The following is a 25,579-nucleotide window of genomic DNA, read 5'->3' on the forward strand; positions in this document are numbered from 1 at the left end:
AGCAATATTTCTTGCTAGTCCAACTGTGTACACAGACAGATTACCAACTCGGTGTCTGTCTTTTATTTCACAAAGCTCTCGCCAAAGTCCAGAAGTCACTTGCTTGGTGACTTTCTCTTCTTAGCTTCCTCCGCCGCTAAGACGGGTTACGTTGTCCGCTCTTCACCGCCCGTTACTTTATGGTAGATAAGTTACATAATGTTGCTCGGTCATTCATTACTCGCTATAAATCTTGAGTTTACATTAGCAAACTTACAAGGTAACACACTCAGACGTTGGTAACAGTAGAATACTGTAAGTGCTCTTGTGTCGGTTGCTGTTTAGCTTTGTTGGCTAGCTTGCCACCTGGTCTCTTGCTTAGTCACTCTCTTTTTTCCCTTCCTCGCTACTCCAACAACATCCTCTGACAACATCATCTTCGGTCTCTTCACATTAGCTAATGTTATCCCCATAGATGCTGAGGCCGGTTCTGTTTCTCATTTGCTTGAGTCTGCCATGATCTCCACCAGCAGCAGCATGTTGCTTGAAAGTTGGGTGGCAAGCTAGCTAACAAAGCTAGACAGCAACAACGCAAGAGCACTTACAGTAACATTGCCAATGACCAAGTGTGGTTTGCGAACATCAGCTGAAGCTGAAGACTTATATCTTACAGCTAAACCTCTGTCTGTGAAACCTCTGTCTGATTTAGCTTGAGTCAACAACACTGCTAACACTGTAAAACATCAAGCAAGCGCAGCAACACAAGACATAGCAAGCCAGCTAATAAGTTAGGTTTTTACATTGTGGTGTCATTTCTTGTAATTAGCTAAATAAAAAAACAAATTTTTTCAGTGGACACAACAGTTGGTGTAAAGAGCACTCACTGCTTCAGGGATCAAACCTGAACATTTTAGATTGAAGATGTAGTGAACTTTACTCCCAGTTATCTCTTGGCAGCTTTATGCATCCATCCAGTATTTATACCTGAGGCTGGAGCCTATCCCAGCACACAATGGGCAAGAGGCAGGGTCACTAGTCTATCACAGGGCATGTACAAACAGACAACACTTCACACCCATGTTAACCTAAGGGCAGTGGTGGAAGAACATATTCAGATCTTTTACTTAAGCAAAAGTAGCAATACCACAGTATATAAAGGAAAAGGGAAGCATTCAAAATGTTACTTAAGTAAAAGTACAGATGTATTAGCATAAAACCATACTGAGTACCAAAGTAAAAGTGCTCATTAGTATGCAGAATTGCCAATTTCATAATAGTACATATTTTATATTGAATTATGTTTTATTGCATTATAATGATTGGTGCATTAATGTGTATGTCACTTTACCTATGCAGATGGTAAAGGTAGGGCTACTACTTTATACACTGCTGGGATAGATAAAATATTATCTTATCCTTAACTATAATAATACATCATCATTGTTATTGCACATCTTTGTTGATTAGAGTTTGTATCATTAATTAGTATCTGCAGAGTAAAAAGTACTCTGCCTCTGAATTGTACTGGAAGTATAAAGTGTACAAAAACAGAAATACTCAAGTAAAGTACAAGTACCTCAAATTTTACCTGAGAAATGTACCACCGGTGCCTGAAGGCAAATTATAGTTTCCATTTCTCCTATGATTTAAATATATATATGTATAAGGTTTGTGCATTTGTTCATTTTGACCTTTAACCCTTATGATGAATAGACCATAGGAAACAACACTTTTATCTGGATCTTCATCATTGATTTAATAATAATAAAGTCTTATTGTTTCCTCATACCTTAAGTTAAACCCAATCTTAGCCACAGCCCCAATCACAGTATTCAGTTTCATTTGAACAGAACATAGCAATGACAATTGTAATAAATTGTGTTTGTAATGCACTAAATATTTAATCAAATCCCAAAGTACTACAGATAAAAACAGGAAAGTGCTAAAAATAAAACAATAAAACATAAAGAGATTGGAAATAAAACAACAGGGCTAATAAAAGGGGAAGAGCAAGGTGAAGCAAGCCATTATTAATTTTATTTCCAACTGTGCTTTTTCTAATATGATGACAGGTCAACATTTCTGCTGTGAAAAGGTCTGTACACACATAGATCTAGAACTGTACCTAACCATTTACCATCACTAAATCAAGAATAGTGTAGTTTTGTTTATAACGGAAGTTTGGCCTTAATGCAGTAAAACAAATCTCATGAAGATCAGAGTGAAAACTTTTCAGATGAGAACTTTTCTTTCAGATGACAATTTACTGTCCACACAACAATATTCTACAATATCCACAACATTACCTATGAAATTAACTACCTACCCCATAGTTTGTATATTAACATATCAAATATACACGGTATTGTTATGGATTAAGTAATTTAGTTATTTTAATGTTTAGGTTACATTAAAATTCATTTGGCAGATGATTTTGTTCAAAGCAACTGAGAATAAATTCATTTAATCCTCTATAATAAGTGCACTGAGCCTCCTATGTGATATATAAATGCTATACATCTCCTTTTGTGAAGTATTGCTTTTGATTTTAGGAGTTGAGAGTAACTTGCTTTTCATTGCAATCCTTTCATTGTGATCATATTAGTACATAGGGCAGATATTATTAGATATATAATCACAATAAACTTCAATTGCATATTTTGCATCGCCTATTTTTACATTTTGGGTGGTATTTTTTACCGCTTTTACAAGACATTTTTGACACTTTCAATTCACCACCCCACAACCCCAGTCACAAGCACTAAACTGTATGCGGAAGGATTTCTGTGTGAAATCTCTTGTACCCTCCAGAACAAACACTGCATTGCTTTGCTGTGATATCACACGTCCACTGAAAAGGAGATGCTGCGTGACTCGGTACAACGTAAATGTCATCTCAGTTATTTATCACTAATGAGACAGCACCTGTGACAAGAGGGAAGGAAACTTTTGTTGTGGAAAACACACAAGAAAACGCTCATGTGCTGCTTTTGAGAGTTGACAAGGAAATGCTCAAAGGGATCAAATTATTTTACATCTCATACATATGCATGTCTCCGTTAAAGTGTGCCACTTTGTTTATTTATACAGTGTTAGGGTTGTGAATACAGCTGAGAGGAAGGGGAATTGAAAGTGTAAGAGTGCATCAAAGATATGTGCAATCTGAAGCATTTTCACATTCTATTAATGTATCTCGAATGCTTTAGTTTGTATTGACCCAGTTGATTGCACTAGCTGTCAAGTCCAACAATGCTCTGTCAGAGATAGAAAAGTATTATACATAAAGTAAATAATGATATCATTATTTGGTTGGATTGTAATACAGGTAATAAGGTAATAATTTAGGCTTATATTATAGTTATAATAGTCTAAAAAACATGTTCTTCTTTGTTGTTATATGTTATTGTCTAAGTGGCATGGTGATTACATGGAGTTCATTTTTGTTGTGCGATAATATTCTACAGATCTAATCAACTTAACAATGATGCATTAGAATACTTCTCACATTGAATGCATGATAGAAAGTCGTACGAAAATCAAACTTAGGCACTTTATTGTGATCATAGCTATTTAATGGTGAAATTCCATTTGACTGAACTCTTGCTAAGTCAGAATAAAAAAGGAACCATGGCCAATTCCATAAAGAAAGCATCGCAAACACATCAAATGCAAAGACAATTCAAAGTATTTTACATAAGGCAGAGAAATGCAATAAAACCACACTGAAGCCACAATAAATTAGATTAGAAGATTAAAAATGTTTTCAAGTTTAAAGCACGATCCAACTGTGCACATGAATGCATAAAGCTGTAAATAAAGAGAGGTGCAGTTGTTAATGCTGAGAAATGTAAATTAAAATGAGTTTAAATATACCTTTTAATCATGACTGCTATTGAACATGGAAAGATGGCTACTGTCAGAAAGGATTTGTATAGCCAATGGAATGAGTTAATTTAAGATACCATGACAGGCTTTTCTTTGAATGTGTAATGCTTGTTATTTAACTTTGGATCAGATTGCAGTGATCTTTTGTAATGAAAAGAACAACTTATCATCACTGGGAGAATCCCCTTTGCTTTGTCTCTGTTTGAGCAGTGTCTTTGGGACACTCTAAATATTTGATTTGGGCAGGGATTGTTATTGGACTGCTGCTGACTTGAGTTCCGGGGAGTTATCAGATGGCCAGAGTGAACAGGGATCTGCAGTCTCATACTTTCTCAGTTGCATAGCGGCCACAAAAAAAGGCAAATCCAGTGTTAAAGCTTTACTCCAGCTGGCTCTTGGTACTACACTATGACTTTGAATGGACTAGGACAGTTTCTCACATGGTCTCACATTGATTTAAAATACCTATGAGTAGCAGGAAAGATGAAATGATTTTCAATGTTGTACAGTGTTTTTTGTTTTTTTTAGCAATACTGGGTTTTATGCCATAACTTTTAAATTCATTTAAAAACCAAACCGCATGCTACTGGACCACTCCAAACATCTTTAGTTATTTGAACAGACTCCCCATCTTTAACCAATAACACATGGGGTACATTAAGAATAGACTTTTTTTTTAAAAGAAAGAAACAAAAAGACATTTAATAACGTATTTCTGATATGATATTCTATTTCAGCTTTCCATAATAGTTCATTTTAAATAAATAACAATAAATAAATCAGACCTATCGCTGTCAGCACCTCTCCAATATGCTCTATATGTATGTGCTGTGCTAACCAAAGTGGGTAGAATGTACAAATTTAGGCTTCATGTGTACTTTATGTTGTAAGTAATTTATGATTTGTAATACAACAAACTGAATAATAACATATTCATCCCCCAAAACCAACATACAACGTAAGTGTTTGGTAAACACAAATGTGCAGATTCTGATCCCCTTTTGTGGATGATGTAGACCAAGGTAATTCTCAGGCAGAGAGGTAGTGGTAGCAGCAGCAGCAGCAGCAGTGTTGGAGGAAATGTGATCTTTTTCTTAAGTAAAAGCAGCAGCATAAAAGTTCTTCATTACAAGTAGAAGTAGTCTTGCATTCAAAAGTAGAAGTATGAGCAGCACAATATATTTAAAGTTTCATAAAAGCACTCATTATGAGGAAAATGGTCCCTGTCAGTTTTATATTATTACATATCATATTACTGGATTGATTATGACTTATGTGTTACAGCAGCATTTTAAAGTTGTAGCTGATTCTAACTACTATTTACTGTGTGGTTGAATGCATCACATTGTTTAAGATCATTGTAAACTTTGTGTGTACAATCTTAATCTGAAAACAAACTAGTAACTGTTAAATGAATGTAATGGAGTCAAAAGCACTAAACATACATCTGAAATGTAGTAAGTATGAAGTATATAGTAAAATGGAACAACTCAAGAAAAGTACTAGTATTTTGAAATATAGTACTTGTACAGTACTTGAGTAAATGTGCGCAGTAGCAGTATGCGTAAACTTTGCTTGTTCCCTAACTTGCTTTTGAGGAGTTTATATTTATTCATTCAAAAACAAATACCCATTGTTACTCTTCACATTTGAAACATCAGGGGGCATAGCCTTTTCCTATATGACCTCCTCCCTTCTGAACAAGCTTCCTGTCATTGTCAGGGGAACAGACACTCTGTCAGTATTTATGGTCTGATTAAAAACTCATTTAGGACATCTGACCATCTGAATTACCACCCGTTCCTTTCACTTTCTAAATCCTGCACTTTGTCTTTTATTTACTCTCATAATATTCAAAGTATCCACCATATGCATGTCCCATATTTCCCTTGAACATGCAGATGTATAGTTGGTCCTTGGATATAACAGAGTGAGCCCTTCATAACAAAGTCTATAACTTCCTGTGCTTGCCTTCAGGAGTGAAATAACATAATGTCACATCACAAAGAAATTTCCCTTGTCTATACAAAACTGAAAATATTTCAGTCAATCACTTTTCGATTTCAGAAACACAAACCAAAACAACATTCCACAGGCTTCTGCCATCAAAACTACCTCTTCCAGAGTATAGTTTAAACCCCACATTTTTGCCTATGGCTCCATCGTCTGGAGAAAATGTGTAAATGATAAAGAAAGTATTAGTTCAATGTCCTTTCATTTGTGAGTCAAAATATTGGGTGTTTTAAAAGTGTCCAAGCAACTTTGATGTATTACTGTTTTTTTATTGTAATAAAGTAAAGTAAATCCTATTGCTGGAAATAATTTTCCAACATTCCCTGATCTTTGAAGATAAAGACAATCATTAAGATTTTAAAATACTAAAATGTGTTAAATAAAGGGGCCGAACCTATCATTTTAAAAGACCATTGCATTAATGTTACGATCACAATTACTAGACTAAATGTGTTGAAATTATATTCATTAGGATATTACTATAGCTCCTTAGGTATTCCTTGTTCTTGTACAGGGTTTGGGGCTGGGCTAGGAACCATGCTGTGATTCTGTAAAGGAAACATTAGCCTATATTATTGGGGTAGGCCAATACAAATGCACATGAACATGTCTTCAAGCTATTAATAATTTTCCAGTCCGTGCAAATTAAGATGTATTAGACTGTTGAAACTTGGTTTATAATTTTGTATTCCTGCATGAACACAATAAAAGTAATCCAAATTAATTGGTACAGAAACCAAACCCTGGCTGAGATATGGATTAAGGATTTCCTCTCGACTTTCCAGTTCACAGGAAGTCGACTTGTGACTACTTCGAGTTACCCTGGTAAAGTCCAGATTCGCACCCCTCAATTCAATACTGAACTCTCGTCGACCTATAATAAAGTTGAGTCTTATTCAGACGTTTGTGATTCTACATGTCGGTCATACTCATGTAGTCATTTTGCTTTTCGCAGCGTAACAGTCCCGGAAAGAAATATCTAGGCTACTATGCAATGCGGTGATCTATGAGCCAGGGCGATGTTAAACAGGTCGTGTTATTGCTCAAAATGTGTACTTTCCTACAGCCTGTAAACGGGAACATAATCGAGGTATCTCATACAACTAGTATAGTATTTTTCCAGGTAGGGAAGGGTTGGTGGCTTTTATTTGTTCAGTGAAACTAAGTTTTCCGCTTTTGGGTTAGCACGTGAAATCACCGCTCCGCCCAGATTCAAGTTTTCCTTTCCTGTCGACCCGTAGAAACATTACCCTGCCATGGCAGTCAGAGAGCTGCTGCCTGTCCTTGCAGACAGCCAGCCAAGCGACTTTGACTGATAAATCCGTATTAATGTCGATCGATTATCTTCTAGGATTCTTCCGACACTGAGTTGCAATTTTGTTTGGAACACCTCAACTAAAACTCTAAAAACCCAGCCAGCTACACATTTGCAGGAGACACAGTGGGTTGTCTTGCATGAAAGAAACAGTTTGGAGCGCCTCTCTACACAGAAAAGTAACACGTGTAGGTAGTGTTGTGGCCAATCAGTTGTAGAGGCTCGAGCAGAGGGGTATAAATTTGAGGTGGTTGCCGTAGAGACGTCTGCCACCGAAGACTTGAACGCAAGAGCCTGTGATATCGCGTAAGGTAATGCTAGCACCGCAACGCTCACTAAATGCCATGTTTTTCAAACGTAAACCTTTCTAAGCGGTAGCCGATGTAATTCTGCTAATGAGTGACACATTTGCAAAAGCTGACACAAGTTGGCAAGAAGCCCATAACGTTAAAACACATCTTAACAGCTAATGCTAGCTACACGATGGCTTGCTACATGCTTACGTGAAGTGAAGAGAGTGAAAATGCACCTGATTAAAAAAACGTGCCGTATTTCGATTAGGTAAAACACATGTACAGATGACGGAAAGGTGAAAATAACTAACGTTAATCATCGCAGTAACGTTACCTAAATTGGCCAAAGTCGCCTTGCAAGGTTAGCGTTTGCTCACGTTAACGTTAGCTAACTTAGCACTGCGTGGGTTACCATTGCGTCATTTACATAATTCGTCGGACGAAATTGAGGCTACAGAAATTTCTAAACGAAGCTCTGACAACTAAGCAAGCTATCTTAATGTTTCTGTCAACTCTCTCACTGACCATGTTAACGTGCGCTCTGCAATGTGGAAGCTAACGTAAGCTGCCTAAGTAACCGGTGGGCGTGGTGGCGGCTTCACGTGCTAGCCCGAGCACTGTCAACAGTGCAGCATGCAGCCATGCTTGCTGCACAGAACACAGACTGAAAGGACAGTTTAAGATTAAGCCTTTAACTGGATGTCAAGTTGAGCAGCAAGGCTTACTATACATGAGGCTTAGTATTTGATCAATTTAATTATTTAGTAAAATTAATGTAACATTAGCTAACGTAAAAGTTTAAGATAACGTTGCTGGTATCAAATTCTGTCAATTAAAGTGCGGTACAGCGTTAAATTCCGATTTAACGTTATTCTATTCATTAAAGAACTAAATGCAAACAATGACACAATGTGTGTGTTTGCAGTAATGGATGTTATAGTGAGGTTTTAATTGTTAATGGGAAGCTGGATAAGATCATGTCGTTTTTCTTCTGACATTTCTTCATCCTAGTTTGAAATTGAAATATGGTTTTCCAGATGATTAGGGGTGTGTTGACATGCAGGGCCTGGTTTTGTTGGTCGTTTGTTGTTTTGATAACAGAACCGAGGTTTTCATAATGTCTATCAATAAATGTTAAGTGTGGAATGGTTGTCTATTGCTTGGCTTCAAGACAGCAGCCACAGAAGTTTTCATAGTTTTTGCATAGATACCATGTTAAATGGCAGATATGCTGACCATTTCACTTTCTTTGCCTTGTGCACTACCAACGCATGCCTCCAAAATGATGACTGTGAAAATGACTGATTACCAGTCTGAGTGTGCTGAAGCATTACTACAGTTTTCCCTGCCGAAATCTTTTTTCATAACTAATTATTTTGTTTACTAATGGGTATTTGCCATTGTCCAGAGTCTGCCTAACAAATAGTTTGTGACAGCCATCTTGATGCCGAAAGAGATGAACACAGTGTTTTCCACAGGATTTTGTGAGATTATGGTGGGTGGACATCAACCCTCTAGGTGGATCTGGGGTCCGTAACACTGTGTGAGAAAATAAAGTCGCTTACCCTGCCTGTCAGCTTGCTCTGCTCCTTTTAACTGCTTTTACAATAAATTCTCTAATACATGTGCATTTCAAATTTAGCGGCTAGCTTGATCGTGTTCTCACAAACGAGTGACACTCAACGCTGTTCAAACCCTTAGTTAACGTTACTGTAATTACCTCAAAAGAAAAGTGGTTGTCTCGCGTTGGATGTCAAAGTGTGTGAGAGCATGAGTTTGCAGCAGCGGGGAGCAGCGGCGCAAAACACAACGTTAGAAGTCTGTAGTGTTAAAATATTTTCAGTTAATTTTGAAACTATGGAGGGCCACCATAGTCTCGTTAATTATGGGAAACGCTGACCATGATCCATCAGGTTGTTTTTCTTGAGGCTGCCCAACCGTGAAGTGTATTTTTGCAATTACATCGTCTTCATATGGTTGAAACAGTTAGTAAGTTGATTCTTCAACTAAAAGTGGAGTCAAACACCATTTTGTATTTACTAAGTTGCATGTTACTTTGGAATATTGGACAGTAAGAGTTTAACAGTGATCTACGGATAATTTGTTTGATCTGGCTCTATCTGATAGCTGTTTCAGAAAACAAACAAGCCTTAGCATGCCATGCTTTTACAGTAGGTTAGTGTCACATTTTAACATTTAGTTTTTAATTTAAGAAGTGATTATTTGCATTATCCATTATAATTATTTTTTCAATTAACTGATGTATATTTTAGTCTACGTCCTTGTTGTTGTTGGTGCCCCAAATGATGACAAAATGCTTACCAGTCCAGTAACTCAGATGTTTTCCTTACAGTCATATATGAATAAAAGCAGAAAATCTTCTCCTGCAAGAAGCCAGAACAAGTAAATGCATGGCAATATTACTTGATAATGACTAACGACTGATTATTAAAATGGTTATTGCGTGTGAGTACTTTTTGTCAATCAGTTACTTGGCATACAAAAAGAATTTATGAAATAAATGTGAATCTCAAATAGCATTTGACCTTCAATCTTGACCTTAATGACAGTCATGGAGGACTGAAACTGCCAAACTCAAAAATAAGTAAATGAATACGTGTAATATGCCATTAAATAATACATTTGGGCAACTAAATGGGAATGCAAAAGGAAAAGACTACATAAATAAAATACATTTTAAAAATGAATGCATTAGTAAAATGGAAATTTACCTCAATGGTGGGTGTGAATATGAAGGGAAATTAAGCAAATTAAAACAAATATCAATTTGTCACATTCTAAATTAATGCCTACATTTATTTATTTTAAAGCCATAATGAATATTGAGTTATTACTTTATTATTTTTTTTGTGTGTGTGATTTGGGCCAATTCGGTCCTCCATATATGAGGAGCTTGTCATTTAGTTGCTGAAGTGTGGGTCATATCCTAATTGAAATTCACTTTGCAACCACAAAAGGACAGAACTATGATGCACTGGATTTACTCATGTATAAAACTATTTTCTTAATTTGTCCTCTTAAAAAAATAAATAAAATGGAAATTAACAAAACTTGTACTTTTTATTTGGGTCAGGTTTCAACTGAAAACTGGTTTTACAAGATTGCATTTCCAGCATGTAGATTGAGAAAGCTAAACAAAGATTGAACTTCAGTACAATCTGTTGTTTTACAGCCCCAGGTATTTTCTTTTTCTTTTTTTCATCTGCTTGTGCTAGTTCATTATTTAATCATTAACAATTTTTTTTTATATAATTTTGTCTTTTTGAAAGGGTTTATAAGAACAATCTCAGGCTTTTTCATCAGTTTTAAAGCTCTTTGTTGAACAACAACTTCAGTTTCAAAATTGCAGAAATATTCTTTTATAAGTTTATATCAAATGCAAAATGTTTTCCCTGGCAACTGTGCAACAAATACAGAAAACATCCTGCAGACGTGTTTTGACACCAGTTTACATGGATGCACAATATGATTAACAGATGGTGTTTGTGGGACCTAAGTAGGGCATGGCATATCCTTTGTTACTGTTTGTGCTTTACCTACTGTTGTAAGTGTTTGTTAGAAACATTGATCTATCATAGTCCACTCTTTTTTGTAAGCCAAAAGGCAGGCTGGAACAATTTTTGACACATGCTGTGGGTGGCAGTATTACCCTTGTTTATCAGGAGCATCCACTGTACTAGAGTGTTGACATCCAATTGACTAGCATAATGTTGGTGTTTTTATGCAGGGAGAAAATAAGCGTACAGGCACATCCAGTCAACTAATTTGTTCAGATTAAATTAATTATAGACTTGTTAGCGTGTGTTCTGTTGGTATGGTTGGTTATTTTACATTACCTTGGGCATTGGAGTGCCTCTCTGCCTGTTTAACTTGAGAATAAATTATACTGACTTTTAATTTCATAGCCAGATTGCAGTAGTGATCATACTGTAATCAAAAGCTATTTCCTCACTACACCATATTGAAAAGGGGAGATGTGTGCTGACATTGTTTGTACGTTTTTGCAACCTTTTTTTTTTTTCATATAATTTGTTCCAAGTAGATTTTAACCTGCCAATAGATGTTTTGGACCAGTTAAAGGGCATTCTAACACAGGATAGTGTGCAGATGTTAGATACTGAACCCCCAATGGCTGTTCCATTGGTGTATGAATGCGATGTAGTGTAAAAGCGCATTGAGTGGTTGGAAGACTAGAAAGGCGCTATTCAAATAGAGCGTGTTCACGTCCTGCCTGCAGACTCGTTGACCTCAATCTTCTTTAGTGTTTAACTGGATTAGCATCAGACTACGTCTTGTGAGGGATGGTTCTTGGAGTTGTACCTAATTTAAATCCTGAACTTCTAAATTAACTTGAATGAACTGAAACTTCAGTTCAGTACAGTACAGTCGACACAATTTTATATCCGTGAAACAGATGGACTGTTTTAGGATGGTAGCTTGTTTTTTATTTCAAACTTACAAACAATATTGAAGCAGCATCTTGAAATCAAACAACCTTTGAGGTATTCATGTAACTACGTATTAAGGCTAAAGCAGGTGTTATTCCATACTTTTCTTAATGTCAACAAATCCCATAAGACCAAAATTAACAACTCTCTGACTTCCTCTGTGGTACTCAACTCAACTGGCTCCTACTGAAAAGCTGTAAAATAAATAAGTCACAAGTAATTATTTGTAAATTGTTAAGTTATTTCCTAAAACAGCTGGACACTCAGCAAACTTTACTCAAACAGCAGCGATTAGTACATCTGTTGTGGCCAGGCTTTGGGGAGCATCGCATATATGAAAAGTTTTGTGGCTCCAAATGAAGCTGTGCAAATCTGATAAATTGCCTCAAGTGCCATAACGCGAATCAGCGTTCGTTAGGGCTGACTACAGTTGAAAATGAATAAAGTCTGAGGGTGTGGAGTTAAAAGGAACTGAGCTCGCCAGATCTCTGCAGCCCGCTCCTCATCTCTGTTTGACACTTGCAGCTCTAGGCTGCCAGCATATTACAGCCAAATGTCGGTTGCATGGTGGGTTGCGCCTGGTCTATGAATGTCACATGTAAGGCAGAATAACATTCACCATTGATGTAGTGTTAAGGAGACCCTGTTTCCAAATTACTTATTTGTTTTCTTTCAAAATCTCATGCTCAATTAAAGTTTTTACTGAAGCATTGGAAACAACTCTTCACTCCTTTAGGAAAGTTGCAGCAAAGCACACTACAGTTTCCCGCTTTATGGACTTTGGACAACACAATGTCTGATGTGAAAGTCTGTCCCACTGTGAGTGGAAATCCCCCTCCGCCTGAGGTCATAAATCCCAAGACGCCTGGACGTGTAACTAATCAGCTTCAGTATCTGGAGAAGGTGGTCATCAAAGCTTTATGGAGGCATCAGTTTTCATGGCCCTTTCGCCAGCCAGTTGATGCAGTCGCGCTGCGTCTCCCGGTAAGTATTAAAACTGTAATTATAGCATCACAGCCCAACTCTAAAATGTGAGTAAATGAGGTTTTTTTTTCTTGCCCTCAGTTAAACTCATAAAAATCATATTTCAGTGTTTGATCTCAAAATTGGGTGCATCTAACTGACTGTGTCTTGGTGGAGAAGTTCCTTTAGACTGTGATCTGGGAAAGAAAGACTTTGTTGTATTCATGCCAGTCTCTTTGTTGTCTTTCAGGATTATTATACAATTATTACAAATCCTATGGATCTGAGCACTATTAAGAAGCGTCTTCGGAACAAATATTACTGGCAAGCACTTGAGTGTATACAAGACTTCAACACCATGTTCACCAACTGCTATGTGTACAATCAGGTAAGAGAATACTACTTGTGGTGGTGTACAACACCAACATGTACATAAAACTACAAAGCGCATTTGGAACTGCCTACACATAAACAGTAGATGTATAGACAATTAGCTGTGAGGAAGTTTTGCTATGCAAATGTAGGTATGTGATACATACTGTACAGTAATGCAAACCCGGTAGTTCACAGTCCTGACATTTTTTTTAAGGCAGTTACTGAGCTGAAGATTCTTTTAAAACTATTTCTGCAGTTCAAACAGGATTGTCATAAGATTGTCATAAGAGTACATGTTACATTGAGTTTTTATTTTACATTTTCTTTCCACAGCCTGGAGATGACATTGTTTTTATGGCACAGACCCTGGAGAAGCTTTTTTTGCACAAAGTGTCAGAAATGCCTAATGAAGAGTGTGAAGTTGCAGCAATAATTACAAAGGAACCAGTGAAAGGGAAACAAACGAATGCAGGTATCTTGCACCACAACAGTCCCTTAAGATATGTTTGTCCAATATTGATTTTTATTTTATTTTTTTGAATTAGTATATCAAATTGTTGGTCTATGCTGGATTTTAACACTCATTTTGAGCTGCTTCTATTATTAGGTTGGTAGGTAGATTTATTTATTCATAATATTGTATAGTTGTTGTTGGTTGTATAGTGAAATTGAGTTTGTAACTCCCTGCTACTACGTAGCAGACAATATACATTAATATAGAAGCAATTTAAGATATGGTAAACAGAAATAAACTATATTCAATGGAGCGGCACTGAGGATGAATTTGAGTGGATGATCTGGTGGTGCGGCAGCAGAAACTTGTATATCTTGTCCGAGAAGGCAGCAGGGTGAACAGGCTGTTGCTGGGGTGGATATTGTCCTTAAGTATCCTTTGGGCTCTGCGGAGGCACCTCGCAGATATCACTGATGCTCGGGAGATGGGTAGCAATGATCTTCTGAGTAGTTTTAATCACTCGCTGGAAAGCCAGTCAGTGACATTACAGTGAATGCCCCAAACACTGATGACCGATTCATGTGCATGGATTCACTTTACCCCGTCATGCAGGTGCAGTAAAGCAGAGATCCCTTGTGTCAGAAGTTGTTCTGCAGCAGACAGTGACAGTCATTCCTCCCGATGTGCCTCAATTCATCCAGCCCATCCAGATCTCTGCACAAATTGATGCAACAGTAAGTATATTATTGGTTTGCAGCAGTATCAGTACTGTGCAAGAGTTTTAGGCAGGTGTGGGGAAAAAATGCTTTAAGGTAAGAATCCTTTCAGAAATAAACATATTAATAGATTATATTTATCAATTAACAAAATACAAAGTGAGTGAACAGAGGAAAAGTCGAAATCAAATCAATATTTGGTCTGACCACCCTTTGCCTTCAAAACGGCATAAATTCTTCTAGGTACACTTGTACGTAGGAACTTGGCAGCTAGGTTGGCCCAAACATTTTGGAGAACTACCCACAGTTCTTCTGGAGATTTAGCCAGCCTCAGTTGCTTCTCTCTGTTCGTGTAATCCCAATCGTTGGTGTTGAGATCAGGGCTTTGTGGGGGGCATACCATCACTTCCAGGACTCCTTGTTCTTAAGCTGAAGATGGTTCTTAATGACTTTTGCTGTATGTTTGGGACCATTGCAGAATAAATTTGGAGCCAATCAGATGTCTTCCTGATGGTATTGTATGATGAATAAGTATCTGCCATGCTATATGACTTTTGGCAGTACACTGTCTTCAGCAACCTCAGCTTGTTAGCTGAGTTTGGTTGTTCCTCACCCAGTTGTATTCCTCCTACACTTCTGTTTCAGGTGGTGTTTGGTGTTTTGATGGTGTTTCAACCTACATATTGAAATGGTGCTATTAGCACCTGTTTGGTATGATTGAATCATACACCTGATGATGATATGCCCACGAAATGCCTGACTTTGTGCAAGTGTACCTATAAACTAATGCTGTTTTGAAGGCAAAGCGTGGTCACACCAAATATTTATTTGATTTAGATTTCTTTTCTATTCACTCACTTTGCACTTTGTTCACTGATAGATTATACTTATTAACATATCTATTTTTTAAAGCATTCAACATTTTTTTTTTTTCTACACCTGCCTAAAACCTTTGCACAGTACTGTATTGACTTTAGTGTGAAAACATGCAAAAGGAGGTTGTCTTTTGACTAGACTTTTACTATGATGGGGTTTTTATAGAGTTCACAACTCTTCTGATGCTTGGCTTGTTATTTCAGTAAGGAAAATATTGTATTATATGTTCGGACATGAGACAGATGCAGTTGCTCATTCTGTCGTGAGATGACCGAGGATATCCAACACTGCGTTCATACTACACTTCTGTAACTTCTGTAGACAGACGTTCTCCATGAAATTTGTGTGAAGTGGTAGTTTTTCACAAACTTGACTCGTTTGTGCCATTTAAATGTCAATGCAAAACAAATTGTAAGTTCTTTGTCCCACTGCTTAGCCTAATTTAAGGTTATGTAGTGATTTACTGTTTATGTAAAACCTTTTTTTCTAAATATTCAGATTAAAAAAGGTTTTAAAAGGAAAGCAGACCCCACAACCTCCACCACCTCAGTGATTACCAGCAGTGAGGTATCCCCTGCTGACAATCAATCAGCACCCTGTACATTGATCTCCAGGAGAGGCAGTGGGAGGCCCATCAAACCACCTAAAAAGGACTTGCCTGTCTCTGAGGGCAAGAAGGTCAGACTGTCTGAGCAACTCAGGTTCTGCAATGATATCCTTAAGGAAATGCTTTCAAAGAGACACTATGCGTATGCATGGCCCTTTTATACCCCTGTTGATGCGGTTGCTTTGGGCTTGCACGACTACCATGACATCGTCAAGCAGCCTATGGACCTGAGCACCATCAGGGTAAGATCTTAAGGATGATGCTGATTAATTAAGAGTATGTAACATTATTATTATTATTATTATTATTATTATTAATAGTAGTAGTCAGATCAGTTCTCCTGACAAAGTGTTATTTCCTCAGAGCAAAATGGATCATCGAGAGTATGCAGATGCAAAGGAATTTGCCGCTGATGTCCGACTGATGTTCTCCAACTGTTACAAATACAATCCACCTTCACACGAGGTGGTCTACATGGCAAGAAAACTGCAGGTAGATTTTATTTTTATTTTTATTTTTTAATTCTATCAAATCAGTATGGCAAACTTGAAAGGTACCATGTGTTTTATCCATCATTGTGTGTTTCCTTAACGCTTAACAAAAGGTTGAATGTATTTTTGTCTTCCTAAAACCTTTGCAAACACATTTTTTGGAAGAATCTGAAACATTATTTACATTCATTGATTGCATCCATGAGTGCACCTGTGAAATGTTGCTAAAATAGTGAAAGTTTTTGTGGCCATTAGGGCTGAAGATTCGATGCTTCGATGGGCGGAGCCTGATTCGACTGTCAATCTCCCAGTCGAAGCTTCGCAGCAAAACAAGGATCATGGGGGTGCTCAACGTCTGATTTTACATAGAACTACCAGTTTTCTCCCAATAAGTTTATATATGTAAAAAGAATAACATTTTCAATAAATGTTTTTAAAGTGCGTAAATAAATCCACAATTGTAACCCTAACCCTGGGTCGTCAGTGCGTATGTGTAGTGGTAGAAGAGGAACACTTGCTGAAGAGACGGAGCCCCAGCTTCACTGGTGTTGTGCCGAGTTGTCCGCACCTCGCGGGACTTTTGGATAATTTATCACCGTTCATGAACCCAACAAAGAATATTATATCGTTTTTAAATAGCCAGCTACTTAAAATAGACTGCACCTTCTCAATAGCCGCACACAAAAACACACATGATTCGACTATCAGTCAACTCTAGGCAGGACTTGACCATTCTGAATCGACTATGTAAATCCTTAGTCAGGGACAGCCATAGTGTCTCTGTTCTCTTCCTGCCTATGCACGCTGTGAATATGAACATCATTAATTGAAGGCAGTCACTGTTTATTTGTTGGGTTATCCAGTGTAATATGGATAGGTTTCAGTTTTGTGGGTAATATTACAGCTGGCATACCAGAACACAAGGGGCTATAATAAACAAAGCATCAGAAATGGTTTGGACTCTATGTAACTAATCCTGGTAAATAACTAAATACATTGACCCTGTACTGATTGTGTAGATTGACCTAGGCCATTCCTAAGCTGAAGCATTAGTATCAATATTATCACTTCTGTTTCTGTAAAAACATTTTTTTTTATCAACAGGAAATTTTTGAGGGCCGATATCTGAAGGTTCCCCAAGGAGCAGAGGATTGTTCCATACCTCGTCAGCGAGTTGACAAGGGAAAAGGAGACCGAGTTGTGTCAACCTCCGCAAGTTCTGAAAGTGCAAGCTCCTCAGAGGCAGAGGGCTCACCAGAAGAGGTGGCCATGCAGCTGGCCAATCTAAATGAGCGGGTTGGTATATATACATACTGGTAACTGTGCAAATGGCTTTTTAGAAGTTATTCGCTGCAGTGCATTTTATCTAATTGTCCCATAAATGGGTGGCTTCTCAGTTGAAAGCTGTCAGTGATCAGCTGAAGAGACTTGCCCAAGAGCCCCTGATGAAACAAAAGAAGAAGGAGAAGTTGAAAAAAGAGAAAAGATCCAAAGAAAAGGATATCGCCAGACTAAAGCTGAAATCTTCGAAATACAAATCTATTGTAGAAAAAATGGCCAACAGCAAGCGCTCTACTTTGTAAGTGAACCCCACGTGATCTTTTAACATGGTTATACTTTGGACAATGTTGAATAGAACAGAACATGTGCTAAGGCTACTATTAGAGGTTTTGTATGTATGTCTTAGGCATGGCAACAGACACAATGTTCATGGAGTGCCTTTAAAATGTGAGGATGAGGTTCCATCAGTACCAGTGACCTACCAGGAGAAGAAGCAGTTGAAATTAGACATCGACAAGCTGCCTGGTGATAAACTGGGCAAGTTGGTGAACATCATTCATGCCAGGGAGTCCTGTCTCCGAGATTCCACTCTGGAGGAGATTGAGGTTGACTTTGAATTGCTCAAGCCTTCCACACTGAGAGCCCTGCAGATGTTTGTTGCGGCGTGTCTGAGGAAATGCAACAAGAATGTTAGCAGTAAGTACAGTGCAACCTTGCTTTGCTTAAGCTTTCCATTTTCAGTAAATACAGATTTTTTTTTTTTTAAAAGTTGATTTTAATTTGTTAAATAAAAGCTTTTTTAACTTCTCTTTGCAATGAGAATGGAGGGTTATTATCTCTTCTGTCCTGCAGAAAAAAAGCTGGTGAAGCCCACAGCAGAAAAGCAGACTGGGAAACTACAGGATGCTGGGAGATCACAGGTTGCCAAGAAAGAGCAGCGCTTGATTAAGAAAAAAAAGCCAGTAGGTAAGAACTGAATTTGCTTAACCCTGTAACCATCACAGCATCCACATGTGATTGATGTGAGTGTAAAGATTATGCTATTGTGTTTTTTTGTTTTTTCTTTTGGTTATCAGCTAAAGTCTTGGCGTCTCCTGACCTCAGCCATCCTTCGCACCTCAGTGACAGCAGCAGCAGCAGCTCGTCATCCAGCTCTGGCAGCGGCAGCAGCAGCAGCAGTAGTCATTCTAGCACTTCTGATTTCAGTGACTCTGAATCAGGTTAGCTGCTCTTCTCTTAGCACTCTGGCCTCACCTACCTTTGTTTTTACCATCCTTCTCTCCTTTTTTAAAATAAGAGACACTCTGTGGGCACAATTCACCTGGGTGCCTTACTACTACGTTTCAAACCCTATTTATCTTGGTTGCACACCGAATATTAAATTGCTGTATATTTTTCACATTCATCGGGTGTTTGCTCTTTGTGTTTATTTCACACATACTTTTAATAATCTGTCTACATGGAAGGGTGCACATATTTGTCCCAGTGACATGAGACTATCTTAATATTAGAGAACATGTTTTATTGTAGTGGACATTAATTAAAGCCTGCATCAATAGCACTGACAAGTCCAGGCAAAAACTAAAGAGTGAATTAATGTCAGGCTGAACAGCAGCGTTTCACTTCCCCCCCCTATAGTGGAAATTTCCAAGTTTGTTGCACCTCTGGCATCACTGATGGGTATGGCCAGAAATGCACCATAACCATACCCAACAGTGGCATCACAGTATATTGACACATTCTGGACATCACTACTCCTGCAAGGTGAGAACTTAACCCAGTGTCAGCAAAAACTAGATTTTTAGCTACTGTTAAAGCACAGGTTTACATTTTATCTGTCATGCACAAAATAAGTAGAAACCTTGCACTTATAGGCATATGCGTACTGTTTTTAAGAGGGACAAAAAAAGTTAACCTACCCTTTCAGTTGCATTTTAGTCATCCTCTGTTATTTCGTTCTCTTGGATAAATACCATACTTCCTAGTGGCATTTTTTTGCAGCTTACCAAAGCTGGTCTTACACAAATTACACACCCATGCTCTCTGTAAACCTGTTTTAACTGAATATTCTGTTTTGTCCTCAATAGAGGCCTTGTATGTAAAGTTTGTTCTGTCAGTTTTAGGAACTGGTGTGAATTGCTTAACGTTGCAAATGATTTAGAGGCCATTTTGCCAAGGGGCGTTGCAATAAACACGATTTAACGGTCATGTTATAAAGACTAAAGACTATTTATTATATAAACAGTTTTTGGGGGGGGAGGTCTGATGCCTGACTCTGCAGACTGTGAACTGTTAACGTGCATGTCTTTCAGTGCCAAAAACGAAGAAGCAGAAAAGCAAAGACTCTTGCCGAAAGGTTAAGAAGAAGGTAAATACATTCAGTATTTGCTTAGTGTAATCAAGATATTTATGGTGCGATAGCCTTGCTGGTTACATGGAGAGGTAAGAATGTAATTTCTTCTTATGTCAAAGGTGACTCGTGCTGCCTGTAGTGAGCAGATATCAGAGACAGAAGATTTGACTAAAGCCTCAGTCAAGACTTGTCTGCCTCCTCTTGCTGTGCAGTCCTTGGAAGCAGAAACCAATGGCTACCCAACACACCGTAATGCAGACCAGACCTGTGATAAGCTGACTTTATCACCTCCAGGTACTGCTTATATTTATCCCTTTTGTCCCTAAGCAAAGAGGGCATTAACATAAATGATTTTCATTGAGAAAATGGATGTCAGTAAGCCTTGGGCACGGAAAACCTGGGTCACCCTATGCTTTGGCCTTAATGTCAGTTCAGATGGATATACTTTTCGGTAACCTCTCAGACCTAGTGCCAGATCAGCATCGATACTGACCAAAAACCCTGTACTTGCATATCAGCTTTTTCAGCTTCTGTATCAAATACCTTTCATTGAGATTCCCAATTCCTCCGTCACTGAGGAGAGAAGTGTCATACTCAAAACCAGGAGCAATGGGTATCCTTGTTTTATTCATCTTCTTCTCATGCTGCTTCGTCCCTGCCTTCAGTTATTATTACTGTACACTAGCTCTTACTGTATGTTTGTATACATGCACAGTAGTTCCTTGCCTCTCACATACTTATGATGTATTGAAAACCAATATGTGTCATTTACTGTTTGACAGATTTGTCTGCCCTTTTATCCCCCATGGCATCTCCAGGAGTTTTGCTGGACTGGGCTGCCGCTAGATTTGAGGTATTTCTGATGAAACATTGTCTATTTTAATTTGTTAAAAGGACAATTTCTTTTTAAAGCTTGCAACACATTCAAGGTTATTTGTGATGAATCTTGTTATGGACTGTCAACTATGAACGGTACCTTCAATAAGATTACACAGGTCAGTTTATTTACCAATAAAGTTTCTACGTTAGGCCAGGTTGCATTTACAGAGGTCTTCCCTGGATGTACTCGAAGAGCACCAAGAAAACTGCATCAGCCCATTGTTTCGTTGTTTGACAGCAGATCAGCAGAAATCTCCGGATCGGGTGAATCACACTTAACTCGTTATGTAGTAATAGTTCAGGAAAGCAGTAAAACTGCACATAATCCTAAATGGTCTTAGTCAAAAGTGTGGCTCTTCATGGTTGCTGAAGTGGCACAACCACACCAAAACTAGTGCCTGCATTGTGGTTAAGGACCTAAGGATTTGAAATGTTTAACTAAATCTCACCTTTCAGCAGGGCCCAGTGCTGTCCCCTTTGAGAGACAGCCCAAGGCAGTCCAAAGATGAGACGAGTTCCAGTAAGTCACTTGATGACCTTTACTTTGACATCGCCATTTTTTAACATTACTAATACTTACTTACAACTTATTTTTCAAGTCATTATACCAGATTTCAGAAACCCTGAGGATTTTCCTGACAGTCAGATTTACACAGCAAGTAAATCTGGTGAAGAGGAAAATACCCAAATTCACAAAAAGGTTGGCATTGTTTAACTGAGTTTACTATTACTGAAATGTTTTAAGGTCTCTTTCCTAAATTGTTGAATAATGATTCTGTTGATCAGGATGTAGAGGATGGGGATCTCCAGCAAGGATTAATTTTAAACTGAGAAATAAACTCAAGTTAGTTTTGGTTTAATCAGCTCTGTCACACATTATTAGAAATGCATAATTTGCAGATTAATATGCAGATGTTCAAAAATAAAAATGATGATGATGATGATGATAATAATTAATAATAATCTTTATTTGTAGAGCACTCTTCAAAAACAAGTTAAAAAGTGCTTTAACAAGTGTAAAGACAATAATACCGAAGAGACAATAATACAAAAACAATACAAGATAAAAGCATGAAAACATTGAAAAGACTAAAATACAGATAAATATAAAATTAGTAAAATAGAATAAAAGGGATAAAATAAAGTCAAATAAGATCGGGAAAGGCTCTCCTATAAAAGTATGTTTTAAGAAGGGACTTAAAAGAGTTCACTGACTCAGCCGACCTGATTTCCTCGGGCAGGCTATTCCAGAGCCTCGGGGCCCTGACAGCAAACGCTCTGTCCCCTTTAGTTTTCAGTCGAGACTCTGGAACAGACAGCAGACCTCTGCCCGAGGATCTCAAGGTACGTGCTGGTGTGTATGGGACTAAAAGGTCAGAAATATAACAAGGCGAGAGGCCATGAAGAGCTTTAAAAGTGATCAATAGAATTTTAAAGTCAATTCTAAAACACACTGGGAGCCAGAGTAATGAAGCTAAAATAGGAGTAATGTGGTCATATTTCTTTATAAAGGGCAATCGCTGCTTCCTACTGTTAATAAAAAAATATTGTTTTAATTATTTTTGTACAACTTACTATGGTACCAGTATGTAACTTGAAAATGTAAATATCAAGACAGTCAATAACCATAAAGTGATTATTTATACTTGAATTATTTAATTTGAATAAAGTGCATACCTATATACTTTGAATAAATTTCAAACTTGCATCATGCATCCACCAGCAGAGGGCATTAAAATTTCATCTTTAACTTAATGCCAGTTCAGGTTTTTCTGCCCTGCACTGGCCAAAAATCAGTTAATGCAGATTTTAAAGTTGATTGGTGCCACCCCCTCCCACCACATTTGAAATGTATTGTATGATAAACATGGAAATTTGTTTTGTTTAGGACATTGTTCTGAAAAATGCAGAGTCTTGGGCGAGACTGGCGAGGCAGTCTGTTACTCCAACTGCAATCAAGTCCTCAAAGCAGAGCTTTCAGCAGTTCCGTAAGGCTGCCATAGAAAAGGAAGAACGAGAAAAGGCACTGAAGAAGAAACTGATGGAAGGAAACAAGAAGAGGGAGGCTCCTGAATCAAGCAGGTATTCAGCGAATGCATCAGATTTCAGTCTAAATTAAATTTTCCAGACCAAAATTGGTGCCTTAGAAGTAGTTTTAAAATATTCTATAGACTACATTGTTCAGCATAATTCAGTGTCCAAATTTTTTTTTGTTGTTTTTGTTTTTTGAAAGATGTTGATTTCTATTTCTAAAAGCTTTATATTTAAAGGGAGCATCTTAAATTGAAGTGCATTCTCCTTCTAGCTTACCAGGCCTATGTAACGCAGAAACAAATTCACAACCGATTAAAGACGATCCGGATTCACCAGAGAGCATTTGCACTGAAGCTTCTTTAGACACGCCTAAAGATGTTGAGCAGCAAAAGCCAACATCTCCCATAGAAACACAACCTCTAACCACACAGTCCTCGGTGGAGAGGGAAAGAGAGATGGCCCGCAAGAAGGAGCAAGAACGTCGCAGGCGAGAGGCTGTGAGTACCTTCTTCCATATTTTTAGTGTTTTATTGTTCTGGTAATGGCATAATTACATTTTAACAACTCTTCTGTGGTTTATTTTTCTCTTTTTAGATGTCTGGTATTGACATGACTATGCAGCGGGACATCATGACTACATTTGAGCTTAACCTGGACTAAAGAGCTGTAAACTGGGATTTACTTGAACAAATAGCCCTCTTTTTAAGACTTCTGTGGCGTCGCGGTGAATAACTTGAGCTGTTGGTTTCTTTTCTCTCTGGCACAAAAGACAATTTCACATCAACCCCAATGTATGTTGACTAAAAAATAAAATTGTGATGGGGAGGGGGAAAATTCAATAAAATATAAATGGGTCTTGCCCTTAATTTGTATTTGACAGGGTTGGTACATGTCTGCACTGATGCACTCGTGAATTTGTGATGATTGGGGTAAGGCGCTGTCAAAATTTCAAACCTGAATCTAATCTTTCATGCATGCTTTTTCTGTTCATTTCACATTTAGATAAGTCCTATAGCTTACAGTTGTTTATGACAAGCTAATTAATGCATCCATACACTGTAAAATGCCACCTTGTTTTGTTTGCTGAAATGTGCAGTGTTTGGTTTTTCTGTAAAGTTTTCCCATTTGATAAACACTTCATGTTTCTTTATCCTCATTCAAAATATACTAAATGATAAAACACTGGTTCATACCTGAACGCATTACTCTTTTCTTTTTAGAAACCATTCTTGCACAAAAGTAAATTAATCTTTTGAACAAAAAGATTGGAAGGTCCTAGAAAGTTTTCTTTAATTAAAAAAAAAGCCATATATTGAGTTGACTGTACCCACACTGCACTTTGTTGTTCATGCTTTTATGGATGTTCAAAAGTTGTTTTTGGAGATTATCAACATATTCTGTATGTTACAGTTTGTATAAGCTAAACAATATATTTTTCTTTCTTTCTATTATTTTCCTCAAAATAATAAAGTTATTTTCACAAGCGATCTGCATCACTACATCCAATTATAATGGCAGTGTAGTGCAGACCACAGCGCCCCAGCTAATGCAGATTTGTCTTTATTCTGAGGCAAACATGGTTTGGTTGGGTTGTCCCATGTCACTGATTCTGGTTTTGATTCATAGGATCTCAAGGCACATCAGGGGTAAGGAGAGGGTCTGGTTTGGGGACCTCCGAATTGCTTCTCTGCTCTTTGCAGATCATGTGGTTCTGTTGGCTTCATCAGACCATGACCTTCAGCACATGCAGGGGCAGTTTGAAGTCAGATTTGAGGTGATTAGGATGAGGGTCAGCACCTCCAACTCTGAGGCCGTGGTTCTCTGCTGAAAAACTGAGCTGATTGCTCTCTGGGGTTGGGAGTGAGTTGCTGCCCAAAGTGAAGGACTTCAAGTATCTCAGTCTTGGTCACAAGTGAGAGTAATATTGAGGGTGAGATCGACGGGGAGATTGGTGCAGAATCAGCAGTAATGTGGACAATGTTTCACACATGTGTGGTGAAGACAGAGTTGAGCTGGAAGGCAAAGCTTTTGATTTTCCAATAAATTTACATTCCAACCCTCACAAATGGTCATGAGCCTTTGGGTTGTGATTGAAAGAATGCGACTGCAGATACAAGTGGCTATATATATAGATACATACATATATATGTATATATATATACATATATACATATATATGTATATATATACATATATACGTATATATGTATATATATACATATATAGTAAATTAAGGTAATACTTTAGTCACTTAGATCTCAAATGAAATAGTTCAAAGTTTAAAATCTTTGCTGTACATTGTATAATTTGTGGAGAACAAAATGACCTAACAATGGTCAGTGAAAACCAAAATTGCCAACCGACTGAGAGCTGGATTCAGAATCACACGGACTTGCCGATTCTGGTGTTCTCTGGTGAATGCCAGTTGAGCTGCACAGTGCTAGGCTGTGAGTACAGATCCTGCTAGAGGACCTTGGGCACCCATGCCACCCTCACAGAGTCTGTTCTGACAGTTTGGTCAGAAACATGAACACCAGTAGCCCACTGGAGGTAATTTTGTAGGGAACTGGCAGTGCTCCTCCTGTTCCTCCTCGTA

The 25,579-nt window shown here is 37.8% G+C and overlaps 1 protein-coding gene across 3 annotated transcripts; it reads left to right on the top strand.

Moving 5' to 3' along the window:
- The first annotated feature begins 7,166 nt into the window (after positions 1-7,166).
- On the top strand, positions 7,167-24,471 carry brdt (bromodomain, testis-specific). 3 transcript variants are annotated; one of them, XM_038716760.1, is made up of 20 exons: positions 7,167-7,503; positions 12,691-12,938; positions 13,168-13,305; positions 13,626-13,764; positions 14,359-14,480; positions 15,837-16,187; positions 16,309-16,437; positions 17,541-17,732; positions 17,834-18,015; positions 18,124-18,413; positions 18,570-18,683; positions 18,794-18,937; positions 20,030-20,085; positions 20,190-20,364; positions 20,853-20,923; positions 21,406-21,469; positions 21,561-21,649; positions 22,838-23,031; positions 23,255-23,480; positions 23,578-24,471. In XM_038716760.1, exons 2-20 carry the CDS (start codon positions 12,747-12,749, stop codon positions 23,641-23,643), a joined length of 2,934 nt encoding a protein of 977 aa, XP_038572688.1. In that variant the 5' UTR covers positions 7,167-7,503; positions 12,691-12,746; the 3' UTR covers positions 23,644-24,471. The 3 variants fall into 3 exon arrangements, with proteins under 3 accessions (XP_038572688.1, XP_038572686.1, XP_038572687.1); XM_038716758.1 differs by having other exon boundaries at positions 7,168-7,503; positions 21,549-21,649; XM_038716759.1 differs by having other exon boundaries at positions 7,168-7,503; positions 21,409-21,469; positions 21,549-21,649.
- Positions 24,472-25,579: the final 1,108 nt, after the last annotated feature.

The sequence above is a fragment of the Micropterus salmoides genome, unplaced genomic scaffold (genome assembly GCF_014851395.1).
Source record: "Micropterus salmoides isolate LMB-PRFRI ecotype aquatic unplaced genomic scaffold, ASM1485139v1 Ms_hic_scaffold_13, whole genome shotgun sequence".
Taxonomy (NCBI): Eukaryota; Metazoa; Chordata; class Actinopteri; order Centrarchiformes; family Centrarchidae; genus Micropterus; species Micropterus salmoides.

What these genes read in the sequence shown, in the direction of transcription:
- brdt (XM_038716758.1), top strand. Translation starts at nt 12,747, where the DNA reads ATGTCTGATGTGAAAGTCTGTCCCACTGTGAGTGGAAATCCCCCTCCG. An exon ending in ACTGCTATGTGTACAATCAG is followed by an intron (nt 13,306 to 13,625) that starts GTAAGAGAATAC and finishes TTCTTTCCACAG; the next exon opens with CCTGGAGATGACATTGTTTT. An exon ending in AACAGCAAGCGCTCTACTTT is followed by an intron (nt 18,016 to 18,123) that starts GTAAGTGAACCC and finishes TGTATGTCTTAG; the next exon opens with GCATGGCAACAGACACAATG.